Source organism: Melanotaenia boesemani, chromosome 22, assembly GCF_017639745.1.
Source record: "Melanotaenia boesemani isolate fMelBoe1 chromosome 22, fMelBoe1.pri, whole genome shotgun sequence".
Lineage (NCBI taxonomy): Eukaryota > Metazoa > Chordata > Actinopteri > Atheriniformes > Melanotaeniidae > Melanotaenia > Melanotaenia boesemani.
In genome coordinates, this window is record NC_055703.1 from 5,038,903 (window position 1) to 5,066,657 (window position 27,755).

At 42.2% G+C, this 27,755-nt stretch overlaps 1 protein-coding gene across 1 annotated transcript; it reads right to left on the bottom strand.

Annotated features, from left to right (window-relative positions):
• On the bottom strand, window positions 1-27,109 carry LOC121634201 (patched domain-containing protein 1-like). Its single transcript, XM_041976715.1, has 2 exons — window positions 27,040-27,109; window positions 1-1,727 (listed from the first exon to the last, which is right to left on the bottom strand). Exons 1-2 carry the CDS (start codon window positions 27,107-27,109, stop codon window positions 46-48), a joined length of 1,752 nt encoding a protein of 583 aa, XP_041832649.1. The 3' UTR covers window positions 1-45.
• Between the last annotated feature and the right edge of the window lie 646 nt (window positions 27,110-27,755).

The window sequence follows — 27,755 nt, forward strand, 5'->3', positions numbered from 1 at the left end:
TCCACCAGAGAATGAGGGATACAGACTATTAAAACGAATAACTACTCAGACATTAGTCACATGATCAGGATTCTCCCTGACTTCAATGCACTCTATCTCCTCCCTTTCCCTCTCTCTCTCCCTTTCCCGCTCTCTTTCCCTCTCCCGCTCTTTCCGCTTGGCCCGTTTCTTTTTCTTATGCCTCTTTTTGGATGGTGGGAAGAAGGTGAGGAAGACGGGCAGGATGACGAAGCAGTGCAGCACGGTGCAGCCCGCGGTGAGGAGGGAGCACTTGAACAGTGTGTAGGTCAAATTGGAAGGCACAAACAGCAGGGGCATGATGCCGATCACAAAGCAGGATGTGTTCTGTAGGATGGCTGCCCCGTGCTCCTCCAGTGCCAGCTTGATGCACTGTGTCCTGGTGTGCTCGGTGGCCAGCACAAAAGTGTACAGGTGGGGTGCACAGTGATCCATGGCAAAGTTGAGAGTATAAATAAGGCACAGGATTGAGATGCTGTCCATGCCGACGTTCCAGAGGGTCATCAATCCCAAGATGCCCAGCTCCACGGATGTAACCGTGAAAATGAGCCAAAAGTTTCCCAAGGGGTTGATGACCAGGAAGAAAGTGAGGATGAGGATGGTAAGTACGCTGAAGCCTGAGGTCAGGATGGGTGAGACAACAGAGGAGCTGTAGCGGTCCATGAAAACAAACGTTGGGTTGAAGGCAATGAATTTGATGCTGTTGATCAGCATCAAAGGCCGAAGCTTCTCCAAAAGCTCCACCACCTCCTCCCTCTTCTTCTCTGTGGTCCGTGCTACCAAGTACATCCGTGAGGCAATTATGTCATATTCATCAGTCTCGCGGTTCTTGGAGAAAATGATGTCCTCAGTGAAGTGCTGGTACTCTGGGCTGCGCAGGAAGGAACCCTTTAGAATAGTAATGAAGTCACTCTTGGTTGATGCACTCACATTTACTACCCGCAGGTAGTGGAAAAAGTTGTCCATCCAGGAGATCTTGTTGAAGCCATGACTCAGAGTCTTTAGGTGCTCCTGCACAGTGGAATTCCAGTACTCAATGGGCTCATAAATATAAAACCCATTCACAGGACTATAATTACTGAAGTATTTCTGCTGGGTCAGTGCATACGAAACACTTGGAGAGTTACTAGCCAGCAAGTTCACAATATTTGATCCATCACTTATTTGTAAACATCCCATGAATGAGAAAGAAGCATAGATGAGATAAAGAATTACCACAAAGGGTTTGACATAGGTGTTGGTAATCCACTCCGTGTAGTGCTCTCGCAGGAAGTGCTGGATGAAATGATTCTGGTATGGCACACTGTCGTGGTGTGTGGAGAGGTCATGTCCGTCACTCATCATTGTTTTGAACCATGTGGGCTGGCGGTCCAGATACTCCACTGAGGGTATCTTACAACAGAAAACACTGTGGTAGCGGTTCTGCTCAAGTTGTCCGGCAAACACCAGGCAGGAGCCGTAGAAAGAGAAAACATAGAAGTAGTTGACCAGGATGGCAACACACATGCTCTGGCAGAAGATTTTCACCGACTCGATGTTGGTAAAAGGACTGGCGCCCATGCCAAAGGTGATGATGTAGAGCGAGCTGGTCATGGTGTAGCACACCATCACATCAGCAAATGCATCTGCAACACGCTCCTTGAAGGGCAGGTTTTCTCTCGTTCTCCTCCAGCCAGCCAGCAGTTCAAATACCCCTTTGGTTCCATGGCCTGAAAGAACAGAGGGAGAGATGTGTTAAAAAAGTAATGTTTTCAATAAAACTGCTTTGTTAGCTTGATGGATGTTAAAGCGATAATTGACACTTCTTTGAATTTGCTGGCTTAAACTGAACTGTCCGGCCAAAGATACTTAATTTCTTACAGAGCAACTAAAAGTTTAAATACATTTTAATGGACAAAAATTAATTGCAGGGAACCAAAATTTTTTTTAAGAACAATTTTCCAAAATTGTTCCACAACATTTAAATGCAATTTTCCCAGATTGGTAAACATCTGTCCATATTTACATTGGACTCTGAAACACTCCTTTTAGAACAAGTCATGTTGCTGACCTGTTGCCAGTTAACCTAATTAGTTGTCAAAAGCTCTTCCAGTTGGTTTTGATTTGTGCCAAATACATTTCCAGCTTTTAAATACTCCTGTTCCAATTTAGAAATGTGTTGCTGCCATCAGCTAATATTTTTTGTGAAACGGTGAATGTCTCATTCTCAACATCTGATATGTTTTTATGTTCCATTAGGAAAGAAAAAAGAGATTTGCAGATCATTGCATTCTGTTTGTAGGGTTCAAACCACTGCATTAAAGTGGTTTGAATCCTACCTCTTGGACAGATCCTTCTCTGTTCAAATGGAGCTGTTTTCTTCCTCAGTGGCCTCTCTGACCTACGGGGTCCCCTAGAGATCGGTTTTGTTCTGGTTTTGTTCTCTCTTTTTATGCTACCCATATGCAGGTGTATCTGCCACTGAAGGGTCCATCCAAAGATTCCCTTCAGGCTGTGCTAAATTGCATGACTGACATGAAAACATTGATGGACTTAAATTTCTTAAAATTAAATGAGAAAAAAACAGAGGTTGTCTTGTTTGGTTGCCCTGAGCTGGTTCAGGTCCTTGCTAATTTCCTTGGACCACTAGCACCTCACAGAGGATCCCATGCTAGGAATCTTGGTGTAATTATGGGTGGTGCTTTTAAGCTGGACCAACAGATCAGCTCGGTGGTTAAGTCTAGCTTCATTCAGCTAAGGCTTATTATCAAAGTCAAGCCTTATCTAAGCAAAAGAGACCTTGAAAAAGTCATCCTTGTTTTACTCTTTCTCACTTAAACTATTGTAACTCCCTGTGTGTGGGAACTGAAAAGTCGGAGCTTCACCGCCTGCAGCTTGTTCAAAATATAGCTGCCTGTCTCCGTACTGGGACAAGGAGATGTGAGTACATAACTCTAGTGGTCTCTTCACTTCACTGGCTTCCAGTCAAGTACAGGATTGATTTTAAGATTCTTTCATTTGTTTTTAAGTGTCTGAATGGGCTGACCTCATTTTACTGCATCGGCATGCATACTTTGTTCAGCCAGTCAGATGGTCTTGGAGGTTCCCCGATCTAACTTAAAATCTAGAGGAGATCAAGCCTTTGCAGTTGTGGCTCCCACTCTGTGGAACACTGCTTTGCCTTAAACTGCACAGTCTGCAGTCTGTCTGCTTTTAAATCTATGCTTAGGATTCACTTGTTTGCCTTGACCTTCGGCTGAGGACAGGCATCCTGTTGGGAGTTTTTACGTTGTGTTTTAATACTTTTATTCTTTTGTGTGAAGGACTTTGGAGACTTTGGCTGTATAAATGTGCTATAGAAATAAACTTGACATTGACATTCATTTGCATTTCACATAGCGTCCAACTTTTTTGGAATTTGGGTTGTAGTGTATCCTGGAAAAAAAAAAATTAAAAGTGCTGCAGTATATTCTAAAATATAACGTTTTAACTATTTCTGTTGATTTGTATTATGATTTATATTTTGATTTCAATATAAATTTACAAAGAAATAAACTATGTGAACAACAGTTTATTTTATAAGTGAAAAAGGTCCCAGGTTTTACTCTGAATATTATAAGTTTGAGCATTCCTTGAAGCAATCTTCAAATCAAATCAAATCAAATTTTATTTATAAAGCGCTTTTCATGCAAAGGCAACACAAAGTGCTTTACATAGTATAAATGCATATTAAAATGAAAAAAAAAGAAAATCACAGAACAAAAACAATAAGCCCTTTACACACCCAGTTATGTGACAGATTAAACACCTCCCACCCCCCCCTCCCCTCACCCATCCACACACACACACACACACACACACACAAACTCTTAATATCTTCCTATTTTTCTTCATAGATCTCTTAAAGTTTTATAGGTTGTCATCATACGTGTAAAATCTGTGGGATTTGCACTCTTCAAAATTATAGATGTGAAGCCACATTCCACAAACAGTGCAAAACCACCCACACTGCAACACCTGCTCGTTCACAGGCTGCCAACATTTGCCAAATGCTCAAGGCACGCGTTGGTGAGTACATGTGTTACTGAGAAAACTTGAAGACTGAATCAGTATGAAGTTTCTTCATCATGAATATATCTCAGTTCCATAGAATGCTGTATGTGGCCCATCCATGTGTTTTCAGCTTTAAGATATTCCCTACAATTCAAGCAGGTGGACACAGTAGTGAGGGAGATTACTACCATTGACAGAATAATAAATTTCCCCTTGTTTGACACAGGGAAAAGTTAATTAACTATAAAGGATTAAGCCTATGTAATGAGTCAGCTAGATGGCTCTTCCTGCTTTTAGTTTTATTAAGCTGTACTGCAAGTCAATTAGTTAGTGTCAGTTGGTTTAAAGAGAGTGCAGAGAGAGAGGAAATTCACACTCCTGGTTTTTGTAGCATTACACCAGGGGCATCTGCATGCGTTCCCTCTCAACGATTACCAAATAGGATGTAAGGCAGCGTGTCATTTTGTCAACTTTATTGGAAAGGCTCTGGGATTCATTACAGTGATTAATCGATGGCAGGTGGAGAATGATAATAACAATGAGCCCATCTGGTGAAGTGTCTCAGGTTAATATCACTTTTAAACACCACTGAAAAAGATCTTAACAAAGATATTATTGTGGGTGCAGAATCATAATCTTTATCTTCATATACAGGCAAATTCATTGTCACCATAAAGGCAAGGTTTTCACATGTTTGTTTACAGTTATCCTGCAATCCTTCACTTTTGAGGCATTTGAGGAACTGTACCTGTAATGTTTCAACAGTGATTGTGAAATAGAAATGTTTGTTTTCCAGGCGTAGAACATATGAGACAACATTTTGATGTGGAGCTGTTATTTTATTTGGTCTGGTAGAGTCACATCATGTGATGGAAGCCACAACCAATAAGTTTAAAACTGTGACAACATATTGGTTTCTAACTCCAACAAAGTAGTTTTGAACATCTAAACCTATAAGCTTTCCAACCGTCCATCTATTTTCTATACCCACATAGTCTAATTAAGGGTCATGGGGTGGGGCTGGAGTCTATCCTAGCTGCATTTGGGTGAGAAGTAGGACCTTGGACTAGTTAAAAGAGGTAAAACCTAAGTTGACCAATGCCACCCACCAATCCTATCATTTCCCTGATATAGATTAATTTATTCTACTTGAGAGTGGCAACTTTCAACATCAGTAAATCCCAAGCATCAGTGTTGACACATTGCAACATCATCATTAGTCCAACAGGAGCTGTATCACATCTATCTGTCCGTCCATTGGAGTACGGTGACCTCATTGTCATGTTCAACAAACCTGTTGGAGATGATCTGAGCTTTGTGATATGGTGCATTATGGAAGTAGCATCACACTACACTGTGGTCATAAAGGATGGACATGGTCAGCAACAATACTCAGGGCTGCAGCCTTTAAATTATCTTCAGCTGGTGCTAAGGGCCCAAAGTCTCCCAAGAAAATATCTCCCACACCTTTACACCACCAGAAGCCACCAAGTAGGATGTATCCATCCGTTCCTGTTGTTTATGCCAAATTCTGACCCTACCATCTGAATGTGGCAGTAAACAAGGAAACTCATTAGACCGGGTCATCTGCTGGCCTTTTGCTGCTGTAGTGTAGCCCATCTGCTTCAAGGATGGACATGTTGTGTATTCAGAGATTGTATTCTGTATACCTTGGTTGGAAACAATGGTTATTTGACTTTCTGTTGCCTTCCTATCATCTCCAACTATCCTGCCCATTCTCCTCTGGCCTCTGTATTTTTTGTAGTTAGATGATTAGATGTTAAAGTATCTACTCATCCACTGCTTTTGGAAATGTGCCCTTCAATTAAATAAGTGTAAATTTTCACAAATTCCTTTTATTCATATTAAATGTCAATCACATTTTTCATTTAGTCCTTAACCAACATGATTTAAAAATAACCGTCTCTTAGAAATAAATGCCTGTCTAAAAGCATATTATATAAAAAGGTAAAATACATTAATGTAATCCTTCAAAACGACCAAATTTAGAGCCATTAAGCTGGATACTCTGCCACTGCTATGATCAAGTATGCTTTCTAGTAAGAGGACTCATTTTTATCACAGAGAAACCTTCAGAGACTTCATATCTGTCTAGTTCTTTCTGTAAAACTACCTTCAGTCCACACTGAGAGGAATCCCAATTAGAAAGGAAGAGACAGAACTGAAGGAGTATACAAACAAGGATCAGATAATAACACACAATGTTATTCACAGCCATGCTAAACTAAACCAGATGCTCTAGCTGCCTTAAATTTGATCCTAGTGTGTTTATGAGAACAAATTCTAACATAAAAAAGTTTCTAACTTTTAAAGAATTATTCTTAAACATCAAGTGATTGTTAGCCGAGTGAGCCAAGCACAAATAACAAAACCAAACCGATCAAAATGTTTGCTAACTGTTAGAAAAGTCAGAGTCGCAAAGTCTTCAGATTAGAAAATGTCATTGCTGAATTGCCATCATGTTAATTTATTTACATTTTTTGTTAACAGAGCAAGCTGTAAGGTTACAGACATTTTTTTATTACTGTGTCTGGTACTATATGTAACTAACTGCACTCATGTTGTTTGTTGTGTTTCCTTTTCTGCCCCGACTGCTGAATGTAATCACCTTTTGCAATCATATCTCATTATTTATTGGCCCTGTGCATGGTGCATCAGCTGTGTACAGTTCCAATATTTTGAGTTGTTAACAAGCAGGTTTGGTAAAACAATGTATTGTGGGCAGGTTTAAGACCAATATACAAAAGCCAGTGGCCCCACAATCGGCTCTGACCTGCAATGGCCTGATAATAAACAGCAAGACAAAATCATCAGCCCACCACCACCAGTTAGTTTTAAGGGGTTTGTGCTGATTTGCTGTGGTTCACTTTTTGTCAAACATTATATATCATGTGGAAACAACTTAAACATTGGTCTGTACTAGAAATCTGGTAGTTTCAACACAACTTTTAAACTAAAGCTGTGCTGCCAGGGAGAGGAGGATTTTGGTTGTAGGATCATAAAGTTTAACATGCTAACTGAAGCTTTGGTCTGCATCTCACTGGGATGTCCACTCCGTGAAAGGACTGGCAGATGTTTTGAGTGTTTTCCACCTTTGAATAGTCTTTCTCACTGTGGACTGGTAGACTTCAATTTATTTGGAAATTGCGTTATAACCCTTTGGAGAATAACAGGCAGAAACATTTGCTTTTCTGAGATTATTGCTGATGTATTTCCTCCTTGGCATGAACACATACTTGAATGCAGCATATCAACACAATGCTAAAACATCTGCTTTTAAGAAATATTCACATTCACTTGCAAGTACCTACTAATGTTGTCAAAAGAAGCGATTCTGTGATATTTGATTCTAAAATTTTGTATCTAGTTATCTGGTTAACAAAAAAAAAACAGCCATTGTTCTAACATTTCATCCTACCTATCGAGTGCTACAACACGAAACGTCCTTTCAATGTGCAGTAATGACATGCCGATAAATGCATGCTACCCTCAAGGTCCGTCTCTTAACAGCTGTACCTTTGTGTTGTGAGGCTTTCGTCAGCTGTACCTTATAAAAATAAACTAATAACTTTTATTTCATCTATGTATTTTATGTATTTTTAATAGAAATTGTAGGCATATAAAGTATTTGGAGTTTTTCATTATTATAAAAGCCTAATAAAAAAAGTTTGAATTAATATACTGTGCCTTGAAATAGTATTCATAGCCCTTGAACTTTTTTACATTTTACAACCACAAACTTAAATGTTTTATTTTTATTGAGATTTTATGCAATCGACCAACACAAAGTAGCACATAATTGTAAAGTAGAACGGGAATTATAAATAGATTTAAATTTGAAATTTGTATTCAGCACCCCTGCGTCAATACCATGTAGAGCCACCTTTCACTGAAATTACAGCTGCAAGTCTTTGGGGTATTTTTCCACCAGCTTTGCACATCAAGATACTGACACTTTTGCCCATTCTTCTTTGCAAAATAGCTCAAGCTCAGCCAGATTGGATGGAGAGCGTCTGTGAACAACAATTTCTTTCTTTCTTTCTTTCTTTCTTTCAAAAATGGCTTCATCTTGCCACTCTTCCATACAGGCCAGATTTGTGGAGTGCAAAGAGAGAGAGAGAGCTGCAGTCCTGCAGATTTTAGATGTTTCCCTCTTCCAACACACCCTAAACTCCAGCAAGAGACACATTAAACTCCAATCTCAAAAAACAAGCAGTAGTAGTTTTTACAAGGTTAAAAATCAACTTTAGACCAAGAGGTCATAATAAATACTTTTACATGTTCTTTGGGTCTTTGCAGGCTTTTAGAATTATGACCACAGTGTCTACAGCACATACTGTTCCAAGGTCATTCTCCAACAGTAAATATTAGTATGAGATGGGATGACCTTTGATAATTTTTCTCAACTATACCAATAGCCTGCACAGATAAAGCAGCTTCAGAGCACCTAAATGTTCTCTCTGTAACCTTCTGACTCACATTTTCCCCTTCTGTCTAACAGGAAGCTGGTTTCAGCACTAGAACTGTGAGTTGGAAATAAGGGATGTATAAAGAAAGAGAAAACATAAAAAGCTATGATTTATAATTAAAGGATGAGTGGACAGGAGGTGTATCTCAAACCACTCCCTGTTGCAGGTACAACACTCAATGGTTTGTAAGAGGGCAGTTTGTCACCACCTGTCCAGCAGGCCATTTTCTGCTGTGATGGGAGACGGACTGTAAAAAGAGAAAAAAAAAGGGAGGAAAAATTCACAACAAGCCTCCTGTAATGGAGGTCCCAGCTGCATTTGCCCTTTTCTCCTTCCCTGGGCCACAACAAAACACCACCAGGTCATTAAACTAAATTACTGCTCTAAAACTTGTGGGGCAAACACACCCCCTACACACATCCATCACATGGTAAGAGAGCATGTTAGCAGCTTCTGCCCACTGTGGGTGCTCCCATTCAGGACAACAGTTAACAGTGCCGGCATGTCACACAGGTGGGGGGATGACAGATGAGCCAATATCGCAAGGAGGAGGTCTTGCTGCACAAGACCTATTTCAACTCAATAAAAACAGATGAGGGAAAAGAAAGTAAGGATGAGCAGTGGGGAACCCACAGGCATCACATTCAAATCAATATATCGGTGATTTTGCATCATAAAAACTGCAGTGTATTATTCATCTGGCAAGAAATAGCTTTTTTTTTTTTCCTAATTTAAGTTTTTATAACCGAGGTGCTGCCCAAATGTACCTACCTTGTTGTTAGGTGAGCTTTAACTGCTCCTGCTTTGGATAGATTTTGTTATAAGAAACATATCCTGGCTTTCCTGGACTAAATCTCCAGCTCTCTGTCTTTCCAGAGCAGAGAAAATCATAAAGGACAGCTCCCACCCAGGCTCTGGTCTGCTCTCCCTCTCGCCATCAGGCAACAGGTACAGATGCCTGAAGTCATAGTCGAACAGTAACAAGAACAGTTTTTATTCGTAGGCCATCAGGCTTCTGAGCTCTGGGCAGTTGGTTTACAAGTGCAACAGTGCTTCCCCAAGGTTTTTGGTATAGGATTCTTATATTTTATTTCTCTTACATTTGTAATAACTATTTATTTATTTATGATTCAGTTTAATTATTATTTTATTGTAAGTTTTGCTATTTATTGTTGTGTCTAACTATTTACTGCTTTCTTTGCACCACCAAGTTTCCTCCTAAAAGAAAGCCACATTACTTTCAGTGAAAACCTTTGGTTTATCCACTCAATTCATCTAAGAATTAGTGTCATAGGAAGGGTGAATACTTCACTATAATCTCATGCCCCCCTTCATCTCCATGGAAACCAGAACATTCATGATACATTTCACATAAAGGCAGAGTCGTAGGAGAAGACATTAGCACAGTTTTTCAGGGGTGGAAAAAACTTTTTACCACAAATCAGCAAAATGTGTGATATGTTTGTTTGCTGCTCCAGCATTTTTGTCCCACAGTGATGAAACGGGCATCTTTGTAACCAGCAGAGTCTCTGCTGTCATGACACCTTGTTTGTGTGGTTTGCTTGAAGTGGAGCGATTAGCAGAAGCTGTAAAGTGGACAGTGCTGTTCTCATGTTTTTGTTACATTTGCTGTAGTTTAACTGGGTTTCATTAGGAGCGCCAATGCTTGTTTCTCCCCGTCATTCATGCTATGCTTTATGTTGCTGCAACGATCTTTTGTACTCCACATAGCTCTCATCAAGAAGAGGCTAAGGGAGAGGTGGTGCTATGGCATAACTTGTTCATGAAAGATGCATATGGATTGGAAGCATATTAATGAAATGGTGCTGTTTTCTGATTTATTCACTTTGGAACCCCTTTTTGTGCTCCCGATTTGGACAAAACTTCCAACCAATGATAAACCCTTGCAGATACGCCTAACTCTTCTTCATGTGAACTTGAACTACTTGTTGAAAAGTAACAGAATTTAGTCATGACAGTGATAGCAACATGGTGTTAGCCAACACCAAACCCCTGCAAGGGAGGGGTGGGGGTATTTGAAGAATAGTTGAATAATTCTCAAACATTTTTTTCTTTAAAATCCAGTCCAGATAAGGTGTCAGGTCAGACACTAAAACCGGCACCAACTGGCAGACGTTTTTCTGGACATCTTTAACCTGTCCGTGCAGCTTTCCATGGTCCTGTCTCCCTAAAGTCCCCCATCACTGTGCCCAAAAAAGTGATTAATGATTAATGATTACCGCCGTTCTCACCCCAGTCATCATGAAGTGTTTTTAGCAGATCCGCCTAAAGCACGTCAAGGACACCATCCCTGCCGGCCTGGACAGCCTGCAATTCGCCTACAGGGAGAACCGTTCTATGGAGGGTGCTGTCTTGATAGCACTTCACAAAGCCCTGACTCCCCTGCAGCATCCCAACACCTATGTTAAGATGCCGTTTGTGGGCTTCAGCTCAGCCTTTACCACCGTTCTCATGGATGTGCTGGCCCCTTGTGGTTGCTACACAACATGAGTCTGTCAGCATCACTGGATCTGGATTCTTAGCTAACAAGCTGCAGTATATCTCCAAATGGCTTAAACCTAGCAGTCTGGATGAAACATGGTTAGATGTAGAGCAAGCATTGTGTGAGAATGTGTTTATCTCTGACCTGCCATTCATCAGCTCAACCGTCAAAACACATAAGTGTTTTAAAAGCATCAATATCAGTTCCTCCTTAGTGGCTTGGTGGGATTTTCTAAAAATAACCAAATCCTCACTTTTTCCATGTAAGTTTACACCCCTCTGGAACAACCCTGACATCCTGCAAAACAAAAAGCTTATCAATTTTACTCAATGGAAAAATAAAGGAATAAAACAGTTAGAACATATAATAGAAAATGGAAACTTCTTATCATTTAATATTCTCACTTCACAATATGGAATCAGTAGCAAAACATTTTTAGAATATCACCAGCTTAAATCTATTATATGTAAAAAATATACCATTAATCAATTAAACTTACAGCTACCTATTAGGGTGGCAGAATTCATGAATCTCAATGCCCCAAAGCTATTATCAAAAACATATAGACTATTATCTAAACTAGAAGACTCAATCTGTCTTCCTACTTCAAAATGGGAGGGTGACTTATCCAGTAACTTTAATAAAGATAAATGGTCACAAATATGTTTAAACACCTTTAAAATGACTAAAAATTCAAATATGCAACTAATACAATTCAAAATTCTGCATAGAACTCATTATACAGGACAAAGGATGTTCAGGATGGGTCTGTCACAATCAAACATCTGCACACACTGCAATGAAAACACACCAGACAACTACCTCCATGCCTTGTGGTCCTGCACACCTGTCCGCAGGTTCTGGCTTCAGGTATGTGTGGACATGTCAACATGGTTTAAATGTAATATTCCTACAATCCCCGCACTATGTCTACTAGGTGACTTGGGTGACATTAATATGGCAATTAACTCTGCACACATGATACGCACAGCATTATGCATCGCAAAGAAAACTATCCTTGTGAACTGGAAAAACAAAAATAATCTGTGTATTCAGCAGTTTAGGAATCTCTTAGTTGACCACATCAGTAATGAGACAATGTCTGCCTCCTTAAAGAACTATTCGTCTGAATCTCATTCCTTCTGGTCCCCTGTGCTTAGTTCCATCACTTAGTGTAGGTGGAGGACTGTGACCTCGTTGCTATGGGGGTTTGAGAAATGGCCGGGAGTGACTGGTGGTTGCGGGTTTTTTGTGGTTGCCCGTGATGCGGGACTGGGCTGCTCTGTGGTGGGGGTGGCTCTGAGTCTGGCCCCGTCGGGGGCTGAGGGGGCCAGCGGTTGGAGTCGCCTCGTGGCGGGGGGTGAGGCCACTGGTGGTGCCTGGGTTGGTGGGCGTCGGTCCTGAGCCGGGTGGCCGGGCTATTCTGGGGCGGGCTGGGCGGGGGATCTGGGCTCTGGTGCCCGGGGGGTGGTCCTCCTCCCTCCGGGGTGGTGGGCTCCGTATGTGCCTGGGGTCTGGGCCTGCCCGGATGTGCTGCCGTGGTGTGGGTTGGTGCATGCCCTGGTGTCTGGTTGACACCCTGGGACCCAGGGTATGGCCCGGGGGCAGGGGGGGTGTAGGGGTTTGAAGGAGGGCTGAGTGGGATTCCGGGGATTATAGGGGGAGGTGCTGGGGTGTGAGACAGGGATACTTGTGTGTTGTGTGTGTGTGTCTATACTTTGGATGTTTGTGTGAATGGGGGGGTATGTTTGTGTGCGTGCGTATGCATGTGTTAGGATGAGTGGGGGTGTGTCTGGGGAGTGAGAGTGGGAGGGTTGGATGCTGTGCGAGTGTTTACATTTTTTTGGGTGGGGCTGAGAGGGCATATGTGAGTTATGATGAGTGGGAGTGTGCAAGGAAATAGGTGTGTGCATGTGTTTCTGTGTGTGGTTGGGGTGGGGTTAAGTGCACTGGTGGGGGGGGTTGCTGGGCGGGCCTGGGGAGGGGGGGCCATGGGTCTGCCGCTGTCCCCACCCTCTCATTCCCCTTTAGGGATGTGGGAGGGTGGGAACTTTCTGGGGTGGGTGGCGGCTCACTGGCTGCGGTCCCTGAATGGCCCGGTCGTGGGGGGCGGCCTCTCCTGGCCTGTCTTGCCCTGGGGGGGCCTCCTGGGGAGCAGGGGTGCCTAATGCCACTAAAGGCTCATCATCCAGAGGGAAGTTTGCTTCCCTCTGGACGTACATCCCCGGACCCCTCTTACTTCCCACTCTCTCTGTCTCACACACACACACACGTAGGGAGTTGGGAGGCGTGGAGCCATGCGGGGTGGAACGGAGGAGACCATTCAGTGGTCTCCTTGGATGCACCCCGTGGCTGCTCACCTCTCAGTTTTAATTGCACCGAGACACCAAAACACAAGAAACACAACACACAAACAAACACCTGGGGGGCATGGCATGCAGTGCATGGCGGGCGGGGCCACTTAGGTGGCCCGGCTCGCGGCTCATTGCAGTCCCTGCCCCTCAATTTTAATTGCACACAACACACACTACATAAACAGTCAGGAGCGGGGAGGGAGAGGGTATTGGGGACCTCTTACACCCCTGCTCCTCCTGTGTGTGGCTGTGGGCGGGCAGGGGGGGGTGGTTGCCCCGGGGCCGGGTCCCGGGGTGGCTGCGCTGGTGGGCTGCTGGCTCTATGGGGGTTGGGGCTCGCTGTCTGCTGGTCCGCCTGGGGTGTCCCCCACGGGGCATGGTGGGAGGGTTGTGTGTGGCGTGATTGTGTGGTGGTGAGTGATTGTGGGTGCGGCACGGGGGAGGGTGTGAGTGTGGGGTTATATGGGGTGCAGGTTGAAGTAGATGGGGAGTGGGGGGAGGGGGCCGATAGCACCCTGGTTCCTGAGGTGTGCGGCTGGAACATCGGGGTGTGTGCTGGCCTACGCCGGGTGGCTGTCTGGGGGGGCCTGGTCCTCCTAGGCATGTTGCGGGCCCTCTGCCTTTGGGGGGTGGGGCGGCCGCCTCTGGGCTCCTGGGGCCCTGGGCCCTTCGCTTGGGCTGCCCTGGGTGGGCCGGTCCCTGGCGGGGCCAGCGGCTGCTGATCTTGGCCCACTGGGGCCTGTGCCCCGGGACCGTGGGGGGCTCTTGCTGGGGCTCTCCTCTGCCGCCCTTCGGGTGGGGCTGGAGTCGTCTTTGTGGTGGGGTGGCATGGGTTGGTGCTCTGGGTCTGCTGCTGAGGGCCCAGTCCAGGCCCTGGTCTGCCTCTGGCCTCCGTGGAGGCGAGGTCGCATTTGCATGATCTCACTCACCACTCTTCATCACTGATCACTCCTTGTTTCTCATGCTCTGCATGCTGACACAGTCACTGAGTTGTCTAGTGGGTTTTTAATATTAAGCGATAATTATAAAAAATAAAAAAAAATAAAAATTTTTGCATTTTTCCTTTTTGATTTGATTTGGTTATTATTTAAAAACTCTTAATGACTGGCAGCCCTGTTTTTTTTGTTTTTTTTTTTTTTGTTTGTTTTGTTGTTTGTTTGTTTTTTTCTGTGTGTGTGTTTCTGCTTTTGTAAATGTTGTAGGAAATTTTCTGATGTGTTCATGTACAGGTGTAACAGTTTGTTGTCTGGTGATGGTGTGGATTGAAGGGTCGTTTTCCTTCTGTCTGTGATCTTTTTGTCTCCTTTCTTCTTTCCCTTTTGCTCTTTTTTGCTATTTTCCATCTTTTTCTGTCCCCTCCGGTCAGGTCCAGCAAGATTACATAGATTCCGTGATTCAAAGTAAATAAATAAATAAATTAATCACATTATCAAGAGGAGCCTTACCCATAGGCCTCCCCTTGGCAGAGCAAATTTGTTCAGCACGATATAGCAACCAGATTATCATTTTGCTTGCTATGATGCTGGACAGGACAAGTTAAAAAAAAAAAAAAAAAAAAAAGCATCACTGGATCTGGATCAATAACTTCCTCACCAACAGGCCTCGGGTGGTGAGGAAAGGGAAGTCAACATCTTAACCACTGATCATCAATATGGAGCGCTCCAGGGTTAGGGTTGTGTTCTCAGCCCTGCCCTACAGGGTCAATATAAAGTCATAAAGATTTTGCAGCTGTAAAGGAAAGTTTGCAAATAATTTCAGTTTGAACTTGTAAATCAAGTTTGTCAACCTGCAAAATAAATCTGCCTGAAAAATTCAAGTTTGCGAATGTGCAGAAAAATATTTGCATGATTGTAAAAAAGTATTTGTGGAAAATAATAAGTTCTTTTGCAAACATCTAGTCCACAGATGCGAAGCAGAAAACTGCGTACAAGATTCTGAAGTTGCAGTTGCAAATGTTATCCTTGTCTTTTTACGTCGATCTGATTGGATGGTGACTAATCAATCACTGAAGTTCTTGAGCATCTACATTTCCTTCACTTCACACCTGGTGAAGAAGACCCAACAACGGCTCTTCTTTCTCAGGAAGTTGAAGCGATGGGATCAGGGCTGGGTATCGTCACTAATTTCCTTTATCGATTCGATTATCAACAGCCTATTTTGATTCGATTTCAATTAAATCTGATTTAATTCAGTATGGATATTGATATTCATTTACAGCTAATTAAACACCTATTTTTCTTGATTATTAAAGACATTCTCAGATAACTTAAAAAAAACAAAAAAACAAACAAACAAAAAATACTTGAGTACATTTACTTGACAATCAAAACCAGTTATCTGGGAGTAATCAGATTACTGTAATAATGTGATCTGACACATCTACATGTATTTCTGAAGCACCATAACAATATAGTGCTTCCCCAGATTCACAGCCAGAAATGCTGTTATAAAAATAACAAACAAACAAACAAACAAACAAAGTTACTTTAAATGACCATGTTGAATTTATTACATACATCCGTGGTGACATCACTCATCCTGTTGTGGAACGTGAAAGCGCCAATTAGCATTAGCTGCTAATGTGAGCGCCGCTGTCTTAGAATGTCATCCACACTGGTGAATGAAAACATCTGAGTTTGGCATCATCTTGGTAAGAGAAGCTGATTTTGGACAGAGACAACACAGGAAGCCAGTTGTTTGTATATATGCCAAGATTTCGCTGAGACTCGGTAAGTCACGTGAGATGATGGTCACGTTACTGGAAATGATGTAAAAAAATAGTTTTATAAATTGATATTGGATTTATTAATTTAAATCGATTCAAATGAATAAATCGATTTTTTAAACCCAGCCCTAGACAGGTCTCTCTTCTCAGCTGCTGGTGAACTTAACAGAGCCAGCATTGACAGCATCCTGTCTCTCAGTGTGATTGTGTGTGTGGCAGCTACACAGCAAAGGACAAGAGGAACTTAGCCCAGGTGGTGAGGACAGCTCAGGGGATTGTGGGCCGCTGTTTACCACATCTGGACTCTATCTACATCGCCCGAGGGCCAGACGCATTGCAGCCGACCCTACCCACCTGGGCAATGCGCTGTTTGTACCGTTTCCATCAGGAAAGCAGTACAGGACCATTAAAACCACCACAGAAAGACTCAGAGACAGCTTCTTCCCCAGAGCTATGAAAGCAATAGTCCCCCCCTCCAACACGGTACTCGCACACATGCACCCAACCCTCTACAGTCACACACATTGAAGATTCACACCTTCTCAGACACACACACACATACACACACACACACACATGCACTTTATCCACCCTGTAACTATTTCGCTGTCTGGTGTGAATTCTCTCATTTTATGTAAATATAGAGGTGTTTTTATATATTTTATATCTTTATTGTTTGTTTATGTATGCCTGTTATATTTCTTTTTCTTATCTATGTGTGCTTAAGCCGAGAGACTTCTCAAAATTCGATTGTTTGCATAGTGACATTGAAGATCTTGAATCTTTAATCTTGAAGTTGCATTTATAAACTGTGTGTATTTGCTGCCTATTATCAAAACAACAGTTAAATTCCTTACAGTGGAACTTTATTTCTTACATTTTATGTATTTTATTTTATTTGTTTTTATTTGTTATTTATTTCTTTTAAAGTATGTTTTTAATGCACTTGTTATTGCTTCCTGTACCCTGCTGTACTGCTTTTAATGTTTTTAATTGTCTTGTACATGAAATGTGCTATACAAATAAATTTGCCTTGCCTTAAACTAGCCAAAGAGTAGGGATCTCCAAGCCTGGAACTAGAGAATGTCTGTCCTGCAGGTTTTAGATATTTCCTTGCTTTAACATGCTTGACTTAAATTAATGGGACATTGTTTAGAACTCAACAGCAAGCTTTTGGATCCAATTTATTTGAATCAGGTGTGTTTGAGCAGGGAAACATCTACAACCTGCAGAACAGTGGCCCTCAAGGACTTAAGTTTAAGATCCCTGCTGTGAAGTGCCAGTAAAGGATAGAAAATGGGGCCCCAGGTATTCACACTGGTTGAGCAGGTGCCCCCGTATACAGAGAGTAAAGCTCCTAGATGTCCTTCCTTATCCATCCAATAGCTGCTGGCCTTCACCCCTGTAAATCTCAACACAAAGACCATGCTGCATCTTCTACTAAAGCATAACCAGATACCAACCAGTGCACAACTGCACCTGCACCTCTTGTAACATAAAATTAAATACTGAACGCCAGAGTAATTTAACTTGAGACGTAAACATCTGAAACCCACTGGCCTGAAATGGGGTGAAATGAAAATCCTGCCATTATCTTAAAATATTCTAAATGAACCCATTCCATCTTAAATACGATTAATTTTTTAAAGCCAAATGCCTTACGGTTCAAATGGTAAAAAACAATTTGAGATTTCCATATTGTCCACCTGCTCTCTACAACAGAGCGAGAAACTTCCAGCTTCAAGACACGGAATTAACCCTGAAAAAGCTTCAATAATATCACTAAAACCACAGCAAAATTCATTTTTCTTACATTTTACAATTTCTACATTTGTTGCTGTATATTATTTTTAGAGCCTAGCAGACAAAATTCATTTTCTTTTACCCCTTAGGTAAAACAAAGAAAGGTGGGGGTGTAGAGGGGTGCTGGGGGGGTTTAACAGCTACAGTATAGCAGCAACAATATTTCGGGATTTGAGTGGGAGTCTGGCAAGGGTTAAAGCACATTTGCTGGAACTGCCCTGAGGTATGAAACATCAAACATGGCCATATGCATTTTTAAGCCATATTGCATGCAAAGTATGTTGTTGTTGAATTTCTGCTGCAATATGTGCAAATCCGTCTTTTTACTCTTTGATTTTGTTTCTGTGTTTCCAGTAGCCTGGTTGTATTGATAAAGCTCTTTTACTGCCTGCAGCAGAGGTGCTCTGATTAAAACTTTGCTGCCAAATTATATTTTCTTCGCAATACTTTAAAGTGAGACATTTATTTCTGCTTGGGTTTAAATGAAAGAAACAGTTATGTGAAAGAATATTTCAGCAAGCATTTGATTTGGCTTTGTGCCTATCAGTGCAGATGAGATGCAAGAAATATAGACAGACTGGCCACTTTGTTACATCAACCTAACTTCTTGTTTGCATTTAATCAGCCAATCATACTGCAGCAAATCAATACATTTAGTCATGTAGACATGGTGAAGACGATTTGAAGTTCAAAATGAACATTAGAATGAAGAAGAAAGAGGATTTAAGTGACTTTGAACATGGAAAGGTTTTTGGTCCAAGTATATCAGAAACTGCTAATCTACTGAGATTTTCACACACAACCATCTCCAGGGTTTCCAGAAAATGGGCTGAAGAAGAGAAAATATCCAGCGAGCAGCAGTTGTCTGGACCAGAATGTTTTCATATCAGAAGAGAATGGACAGACTGGTTGGAGATGACAGAAAGACAACCAGAAGTCCAGTCAGCACTGGTTCCAACCAAGGTCTGCAGAACAGCATCTCTGAACACAACACGTCCAGCCTTGAAGCAGATGGGCTACAGCAGCAGAAGACACACCGGGTGCCTCCTGTCAGCTAAGAACAGGAAACTGAGGCTACAATTCACACACACTCACCAACACTGGACAATAGAAGATGGAGAAACGTTGCTGGTCTGATGAGTCTCCATTTCAGCTCCACATTCAGATGCTAGACTCAGAATCTGCTGGAAACATCATGAAAACATGGATCTATCCTGCCTTGGATCAACGCTTCAGGCTGCTGCTGGTGTAATGGTGGGGCAAATATTCTCTTGGCCCACTTTGGGCCCCTTAGTACCAACATGTCCTGGTTTAACCACCACAGCCTACCTGAGTATTGTTGCTGACCATGTCCATCCCTTTATGACCACAGTGGAGCATCTTCTGATGCTACTTCCAGCAGGATAATGCACCATGTCACAAAGCTCAGATCATCACCACCTGCTTTCTAGAACATGACGATGAGTTCACTGGACTCCAACGGCCTCCACAGCCACCAGATCTCAGTCCAGTAGAGCAGCTTTGGGATGTGGTGGAACGGGAGATTCTCATCATGGATGCAGCCGACAAACCTGCAGCAACTGTGTGATGCTGTCATGTTAATATGGAGAAAACCTCTGAGGAAGGTTTCCAACATTTTCAATCTATCACACCAATAATTAAGACAGTTCTATAGAAAAAAAGGGTCCACCCACTAGTAGCAAGGTGGAACTGGAAGGAGTCGGTTTATATGTAATTTACATTCATAGCTTTGTTAAAATTTTTTAAATGTCTGATAAAAAAACAGAAAGAAAAAGAAAAAGAAAATGAAAATCAGTTCCATAGTAGATGTGAACACATATTTATCACACTTCCAGATCAGTGGGTTATGATTATGGGTTTCCAGATAAAGTCCGAAGATTAAAACCTTCTTGAGGACAAATGAAGCCCGTCTTATTCAATCCTTCGACACTGATATTCTGATATACTCTGCTAATAAAGTGTGTATTGTCATCTTTCCAAGATTAACAGAGCTCTTTAAAGCTTTTAAGAATCCTGCTTGTGGATACTTTATTAGTCTGGCACAGGATTTATAAAGTACTTCAAAAGACAACTGTACCTCACAGGAATCCATCACTAGAGCACGTCATTGTAATAAATAAATATTAAAAACTTCTAAATTCATTGGAGGACTTGCAGATAACTATATGTAAAAAGAAAAATTCCAACATATGGCAGAGGAAAAGGGCTTAAGAAAAATAAAATAAATACTCAAAAGTCAGTTTTAACTGTACCAATAGAACAATAAATGTGGGAGAGGATTAAATCACAAATGAATTATTTTACCAAGTTTCAGATACCTGTCTAAAAACGGCAATCCAAACAACAATCCCCAAAATCCAAAAAGATCAATAATTAAAGAACAATATTCAAAACCAGTGGTTTTACTTTCACATTCAACATATAATTATTTCAAAATGTACTTGAAATAAATGTTAATATTAGTCTAGGTCAGGGGTCTGCAACCTGCAGCTCCAGAGCTGCAAGTGAGTCTTTTACATATAAATATAATAACAAATGCAGGTTTTTCTCCATTTATTTTGTGATATTAAAAGTAAAGATAATATATATATATATATATATATATATATATATATATATATATATATATATATATATTTTTTTTTCCCCCCAAAAGTCTCCTAACATTTGCGTCTCTAAACAAGTTTAATTTAGCTGGGCTGAAAATGGCCCTTTAGATTCTAACTGTTGCAGACTAGGTGGTAAAATAAAACCTGTCTAAGAAACAGAAGTTTTAGATAATAATGGTAACAATTATTCCCTATCAAGTTATTCATGTATTATTTCTCCACAACTGTATCCACATCTTTAAGTAAGTAGCTCAAGAGGTTTACATGAAATAGGCCAAATGATATACTGTCTTTCTTTTGTTAGAAGGTATAAAGGAAAGGCTAAAAAAAAAAAAAAAAAAATGCTACTGGTTTTTTTTCTTTCACATGGTGTCTTGTCCAAAGGGTGCTTCCATGAGTGTTCTTTGGAAGCTGGGTATCAAACCACGAACCTTCTGACTGACAGATATTTACTCTTCCTCCTTAGCTTCAACTGGCCCTGAGCTACACAACCATTAGCCCATGGAGTCACGTATATAAGGAAGTAACAGAATTTATTCATTAGAAAACTTTACAACATTTCTGGACTTTGTACAGAAGGGGAAATGGTTTTTAGGTCAAGATTCTATCAAATGCCTTTAAAGGCGCTAAAATTTCCCCAGCTGATTAAAGTTTGACACAACTGTCAAAGAGGACCCACATCTGTCAGAACGGCCCTTGAAATAGCATCAGAGAAAACATTGCTGTCACTCTCATCTTTGACGTTAAACAGCTTAAGGTGCAATTTCTGACACACATACTCCAGAAGAGGAAAATAGAGTCGTGGGAAGTCGGATGCACAGTGATGAAAAGTTAAGCTACTTTCTGGATGCATAAAAAATGCAAAACCTCACGTCTCTTTCATGCTAAATTTAGACTTGTTAAGCAGGGAACTTCACATTAAAAATGAATTTACCTCCCTCCCTCCTTACTGCACACACACACACACACACACACACACACACACACACACACAACGATCCCACCTCTCATTGACTCAACAGTAAAAGTGGCATTCAGGTCAATATTCACACACTAATGGAAAGATGAATGCAAAGGGCAATGATAATGTAACCTCCTCTAAAGGTTCTTCTGTATTCTTATATATTTTAATAGAGTCCACAATCAAAAATCCATTGGAAAGGGTTAATAAGTGCTGACACCTGATTTGGACTAATTTATGTCTTATGTTAAACTTATTTAAACTTTCGCGCGCGGACAGGAGTGCGGCGGAGAGTGGTAAGAGGAAAGGCGGGGGACTCGCGGTGTATGTCAACGAGAGATGGTGCAACCCGGCGCACGTCTGTGTAAAGGAACAGCTCTGCACCAGGGACATTGAGTTACTCGCTGTGGGCATGCGGCCGTATTACCTCCCGAGGGAGTTTTCACACGTTATACTGTTTAATGTGTACATCCCTCCCTCGGCCGATGCAGCAGCTGCTTGTGAGCTGCTCCACAGCGCAGTGACTCGGATGCAGACTCGCCACCCGCAGTCCCTCCTGCTGATCAGCGGGGATTTCAATCACACCTTGCTCTCTGCCACTCTCCCTACTTTCGTCCAGTACGTGAAGTGCCACACCAGGGAGAACAAGACGCTGGACCTACTGTATGCTAATGTGAAGGACGCATACACCTCCGCCCCCCTCCCCCCGCTTGGACGCTCTGATCACAACCTCGTACATCTGCTCCCTGAATACACACCCAGGGTGAGAAGACAGCTGGCACAGAAGAAGTCTGTGAAAGTGTGGACCGATGAGGCCAATGAGAGACTGAGAGACTGTTTCCAATCCACAGACTGGGAGACACTCTGCAGCTCTCATGGAGAGGACATTGATGGCCTGACCCACTGCATCACAGACTACATCAGCTTCTGTGTGGAGAACACTGTGCCAACCCGGAGGGTGCGGTGTTTCTCCAACAACAAACCCTGGGTGACCCCTGAGCTTAAAGTCCTGCTGAACCAGAAGAAGAGGGCTTTCATTTCAGGGGACAGAGAGGAGCAGAGGAGAGTTCAGCATGAACTCCAGTACAAGATCAGGCGAGCCAAGGACAGCTACAGGAAGAAGCTGGAGGAGCGGCTGGAGCAGAAGAACACACGGGACGTGTGGAGAGGGCTGAAGGAGATCTCTGGATTTGGACAGAGCGGTGCCAGAGGGACAGCTGATGGAGACCAGCGCTGGGCCAATGATTTAAATCTGTTTTTTAACAGATTTGATTCAAACCCCACTCTCCCTGCCCCCCCTCCCCCCTCTTCACACATCCCCAGTCCAGCGTCTACCATCACCCCCCCCGACCACCTTCATCTTCACCTCCACTTTCACCTACCCCCCATCTCCACTCCACACCAATGGACTCCACCACCAGCCCCCCACTGCCCTCCACCTCCCCCCTCTCCTTTACATCGGCCCAGGTGAGGAGAGAACTGATGCGGCTGAAGAACAGAAAAGCTGCAGGACCCGACGGCATCAGCCCCAGGCTGCTCAGGACCTGTGCAGACCAGCTCTGTGAGGTGCTCAGGTACATCTTTAACCTGAGCCTCAGCCTGGAGAAGGTCCCTGTCCTGTGGAAGACCTCCTGTGTGGTTCCGGTTCCTAAGATATCACACGCGAAGGAACCGAACCATTACAGACCCGTCGCCTTGACCTCCCACCTGATGAAGACCATGGAGAGGCTCATCCTCGGTCACCTCCGCTCCGTGGTGTGCACCGCGATGGACCCGCTGCAGTTTGCCTACAGGCCAAACATCGGGGTGGATGATGCTGTCATCTACCTACTGCACAGGGCGCTGGCTCACCTGGAGACCGCTGGGAGTGTCGTGAGAGTCATGTTTTTTGACTTCTCCAGTGCGTTTAACACCATCCAGCCGGTGCTGCTGCGGGGGAAGCTGGAAGGAGCTGGTGTGGATGGAAAGCTAGCCGCGTGGACCATCGACTACCTCACCAACCGGCCACAGTACGTGCGTCTGCAGAACTGTGTGTCTGAGGTGGTAGTCTGCAGCACGGGGGCCCCTCAGGGAACAGTGCTCTCACCGTTCCTCTTCACCCTCTACACCTCGGACTTCACCTATAACACCAGCAGCTGTCATCTCCAGAAGTTCTCTGACGACTCAGCCATTGTGGGCTGTGTGTCTGAGGGGGACGAGCTGGAGTACCGGTCAGTCATCAGGGACTTTGTGGACTGGTGTGAGCGCAACCACCTGTGCTTAAACACCAGTAAGACCATGGAGATGGTGATTGACTTCCGGAGAAGGACACTACCCCACACACCGGTGAACATCCAGGGGAAGGAGATTGACCGGGTGGACAGTTTCAAGTACCTGGGTGTTCACCTCAACAGTAAACTGGACTGGTCACACCACACAGACGCCTTGTACAAGAAGGGCCAGAGTCGCCTCCACCTCCTGAGGAGACTGAGGTCCTTTGGAGTATGCAGGCCTCTGCTAAGGACATTTTATGACTCTGTGGTAGCCTCTGCTGTCCTCTACGCCGTTGTCTGCTGGGGAGCGAGCAGCACCGACCGGGACAGGAAGAGACTGAACAAGCTGGTCAGGAGGGCCAGCTCTGTCCTGGGCTGCGGGCTGGACTCTGTGGAAGAGGTGGGTGAGAGGAGGATGTTGGCCAAGCTCACATCCATCATGGACAACACCTCTCACCCGCTGCACCAGACTGTGGGGGGGCTGAGCAGCTCCTTCAGCAGCAGACTGAGACACCCTCAGTGTAGGAGGGAGCGCTACCGCAGGTCCTTCATCCCCACTGCTGTCAGACTGTACAACTTGTCTGTATAGTCATAATACTGTGTAATATTTATTTATATTTTACTGTGCAATACCCCCCATTATCAATGTCAATATTCTTCATATCCCACCATCACCATGTAAATATGTATATAGTCTGTGAGGTTGTTGTTATATTTTATTTTATTTTATTTTATGTATGGATGTAGTGTGTGTGTGTGTATGTATGTATGTATGTATGTGTGTATGTATATATGTATATGTGTATTATTATAACGGTACATATTTTTGCTTTTCTTAGACTTGTAAATAATTTCTATTGCACTTTCTTGCTGTGATGCATGTTCACCTTATTTTGCCTCTCTGTACTTTATTCTATAACAAGAGCTGCTGTAACAAGTGAATTTCTCCACTGTGAGATAATAAAGTCTAATCTAATCTAATCTAATCTAAACAATGTTTTGGAAAACATAAAGTACTGATTACTCCAGGTGCCACCAAGAGCATAGGCAATCAGTTTAACCAGACCTCTAACTGGGTAAACTTCAGATGTCCAAATGAATGCATCAGGTAATGTTCTTTTTTATGTCGTTCTATATCACCACTACTCTGTTCTTGATTATAACGCAGGATTATTTTAGCATCATCTCACCAACTAGCTGCTTGGGTGATCATATTTCTGTCCAAACTACACTTAATGCAGGTGATGTAAAAGTCATTAAACAACATCATGCTATCACTGTGCAAAGTCAAATGACTGCATGAAGCTGTGTAAACTTCTATATATTCACTTCAATTCAACTTTATTTGTATAGCACCAATTCACAACAACATCATCTCGGGGAACTTTACCGTACATAAAACCACTTCAAGCCAGATTCATTTTCATCCAGTCAGTATTCATACAAGTCGGTTCATAACAAATACTAGCCTAATTAAGGAATGTGTATCCAGAGTCAGTGAGAAACAAAGAGTGAACAGAAACTGCATTAAAGCACAACAAAATAATTGTCATTAATTAATTAACCTAGCCCAGGGATCTCCAACATTTACGAATAAAAGAGACATTTTTACCACTTGTACCAATAAGTAAACATATTTAAAGAAGCAAAAGCTTTTAACTCTCAATAGTAACAATCAGTAAACAAAGCTGTTACCATTTCATTACTTTTTATGTGTCATGACAAAAGAAAAGCAAACCTACACCATTACGGTTCACACACCAGCGCTGTGATGTCAAGATGGCTTGACTTACCGCAGCGGCCGAGTCTGCTGGAGCTCAATCTGTGTGTGAATCGAGATGCTTGTTGTCATTTTAATGGTCCTGTTGATGATGATCTTTGTAAAAAGAGACATGTTATTATTTTTCTGAACTATTTTACATGTGTTCCCTACCTGCAGATATGCAATATTTCAATAGAGGATTCTTTTGTACATTCTCTGTACCATCTCTTCTGTTGACACAAAACCTGCAGCAGTTGCATTTAGGGACTTGATCTACTTCTTTTAATACACTGCCTAGCTCTTCACAGAAGCTTTAAATCCCTCTTGAGCTTTTTTTTTTCTTTTCTATTTAGAATGGTCCACATCTGCATCACAATTCTCTCTGAGACTTTTCTGAAACCTGAACTAAACAGAGCTGATTCATCATGATACAGACCTGAAGCCTCCAGCTGTGGCCTCAGATCCTCATTAGTGCTCATCACATACATGAATGAGGAACATTGCCTACAGCTGCCCAATTAACGGCATGTAGCATGCTGCTCATAAAGACATCTGTGATAGGAAACAAGTCAGTGTTGACCTGAATTCTGCCTTATTTAAATCCAGGTTGGTAAATATAAGAATAAGCTAAACCATTATCAATAAGCAGGAACAGCGTTAGCTTGGAGAAGGGTTTGTAGAAAGTATAGCCCCGGCTATGTTACATGTAACATGGCAAAATGTCTCTACCGGACAAATAACAGATTGGTGACTATATGTATGTGATTGTGTGCAGGTTAGCTACTAAACTGCAGAGCTCTGACAGTAATGTGAAGATCAATCCTTTCAATATAGAAATGAGGAGCTGCTGCAGGATTGCAAAACATCTCTACATACTCATATGGCATGCTTATAAAGCTGCATATACATATTTTATATACTGTTATTTTAGACACACAGGACCCCTATTTTAGCTAATGTTCTTTTGACATTCAGTATTTCCTTCAACATATCAAACTACTTCCCATAATGATGCTTTTTATGAATATAACTTCCCTTTAAGGATCAATAAAAGATGATTTAGTTTAGGTCTATAAAGATGGCTGTATGGGGGTGTGGTAGTCCAAGTTACTAACAGCCCTCCAGGGATGGAAAACAGCTGACACATGAGACTGTAAATCAAGTCATTCAGGTCTCTCTTTACAGTATTTGAGCAGCAAATAACGAATTACTTCTGATGGCATCTGCAGCGGATCCATATTTCTTTCTTCTTCTTCTTCTTTTTGTTTACAGGAAGCAAGGAGAGCACTACCAAAGAACACTTTTGGAGCTGAGAAAGAAACAGCTGCATTGGAGTTCAATTTGAGGAATAAATTTTTTATTTTTGTAATAATTAAACCACTTGTGACTTGATTGGATGTTCAACATGTCTCATGGTTTAGTATCTCTGGGGTTTGAGGAGCAAGTTTTGAAGGGTAAAGTATAAAAAAAACAAATATCCAGATCTTTTTTTCCCTAAAAGGGACAAACCTTTGCCCGGCTGACTGCACCAATCCAGGTTGTTCACTTGTGTTTCTTCACAGGACACCAGTAAAACCATATTCCCTGTGCGGGGCCTGCTTGCCTTAATGGAGTGGCTCTCAGTAATTTTCTACCATGAACCCCCCCATGGAAGAATAAACATTTCCAGGTTCCTCTGCATTTATATACACAAACACACACACACACACATATATATATATATATATATATATATATATACATACATACATAGAGAGAGAGAGAGAGAGAGAGAGAGAGGATGAGCTCATGGAGATGGAGGCAGTTTTTTTTTTAAATGTGAAAGATGCAAAAAACAAAAACAAACAAACAAAAAAAAAAAACAACATAATCTGAATATAAAGGCTGCAGGTTGATCATAGATGAGAATAGTATTTTTTTTCTTTAAATATAGGTATTAAATAACCTTCTTGTATCTTGGAAAATTAAATAACAGTATTCAGTATTAGATGCCAGAGGTTCTTGGAGCTGGATTTGTGATTCAGGAACAAAGAACACGGTTCAAACTGGGACTGGGAATGTTTTGTTTTTGCAAAGCAGTCTGGTTAAAAAAATGTGTCTGTGAGCGGCAACATGTCAGAGAGATAATATGACTCAGAGCAATATGATGTATGTTCAGTTCAGTACTGTGTTATATATACATCACAGTTCAGGTCGCAGGTCATATTTCAATGGGTTGGGAGAAA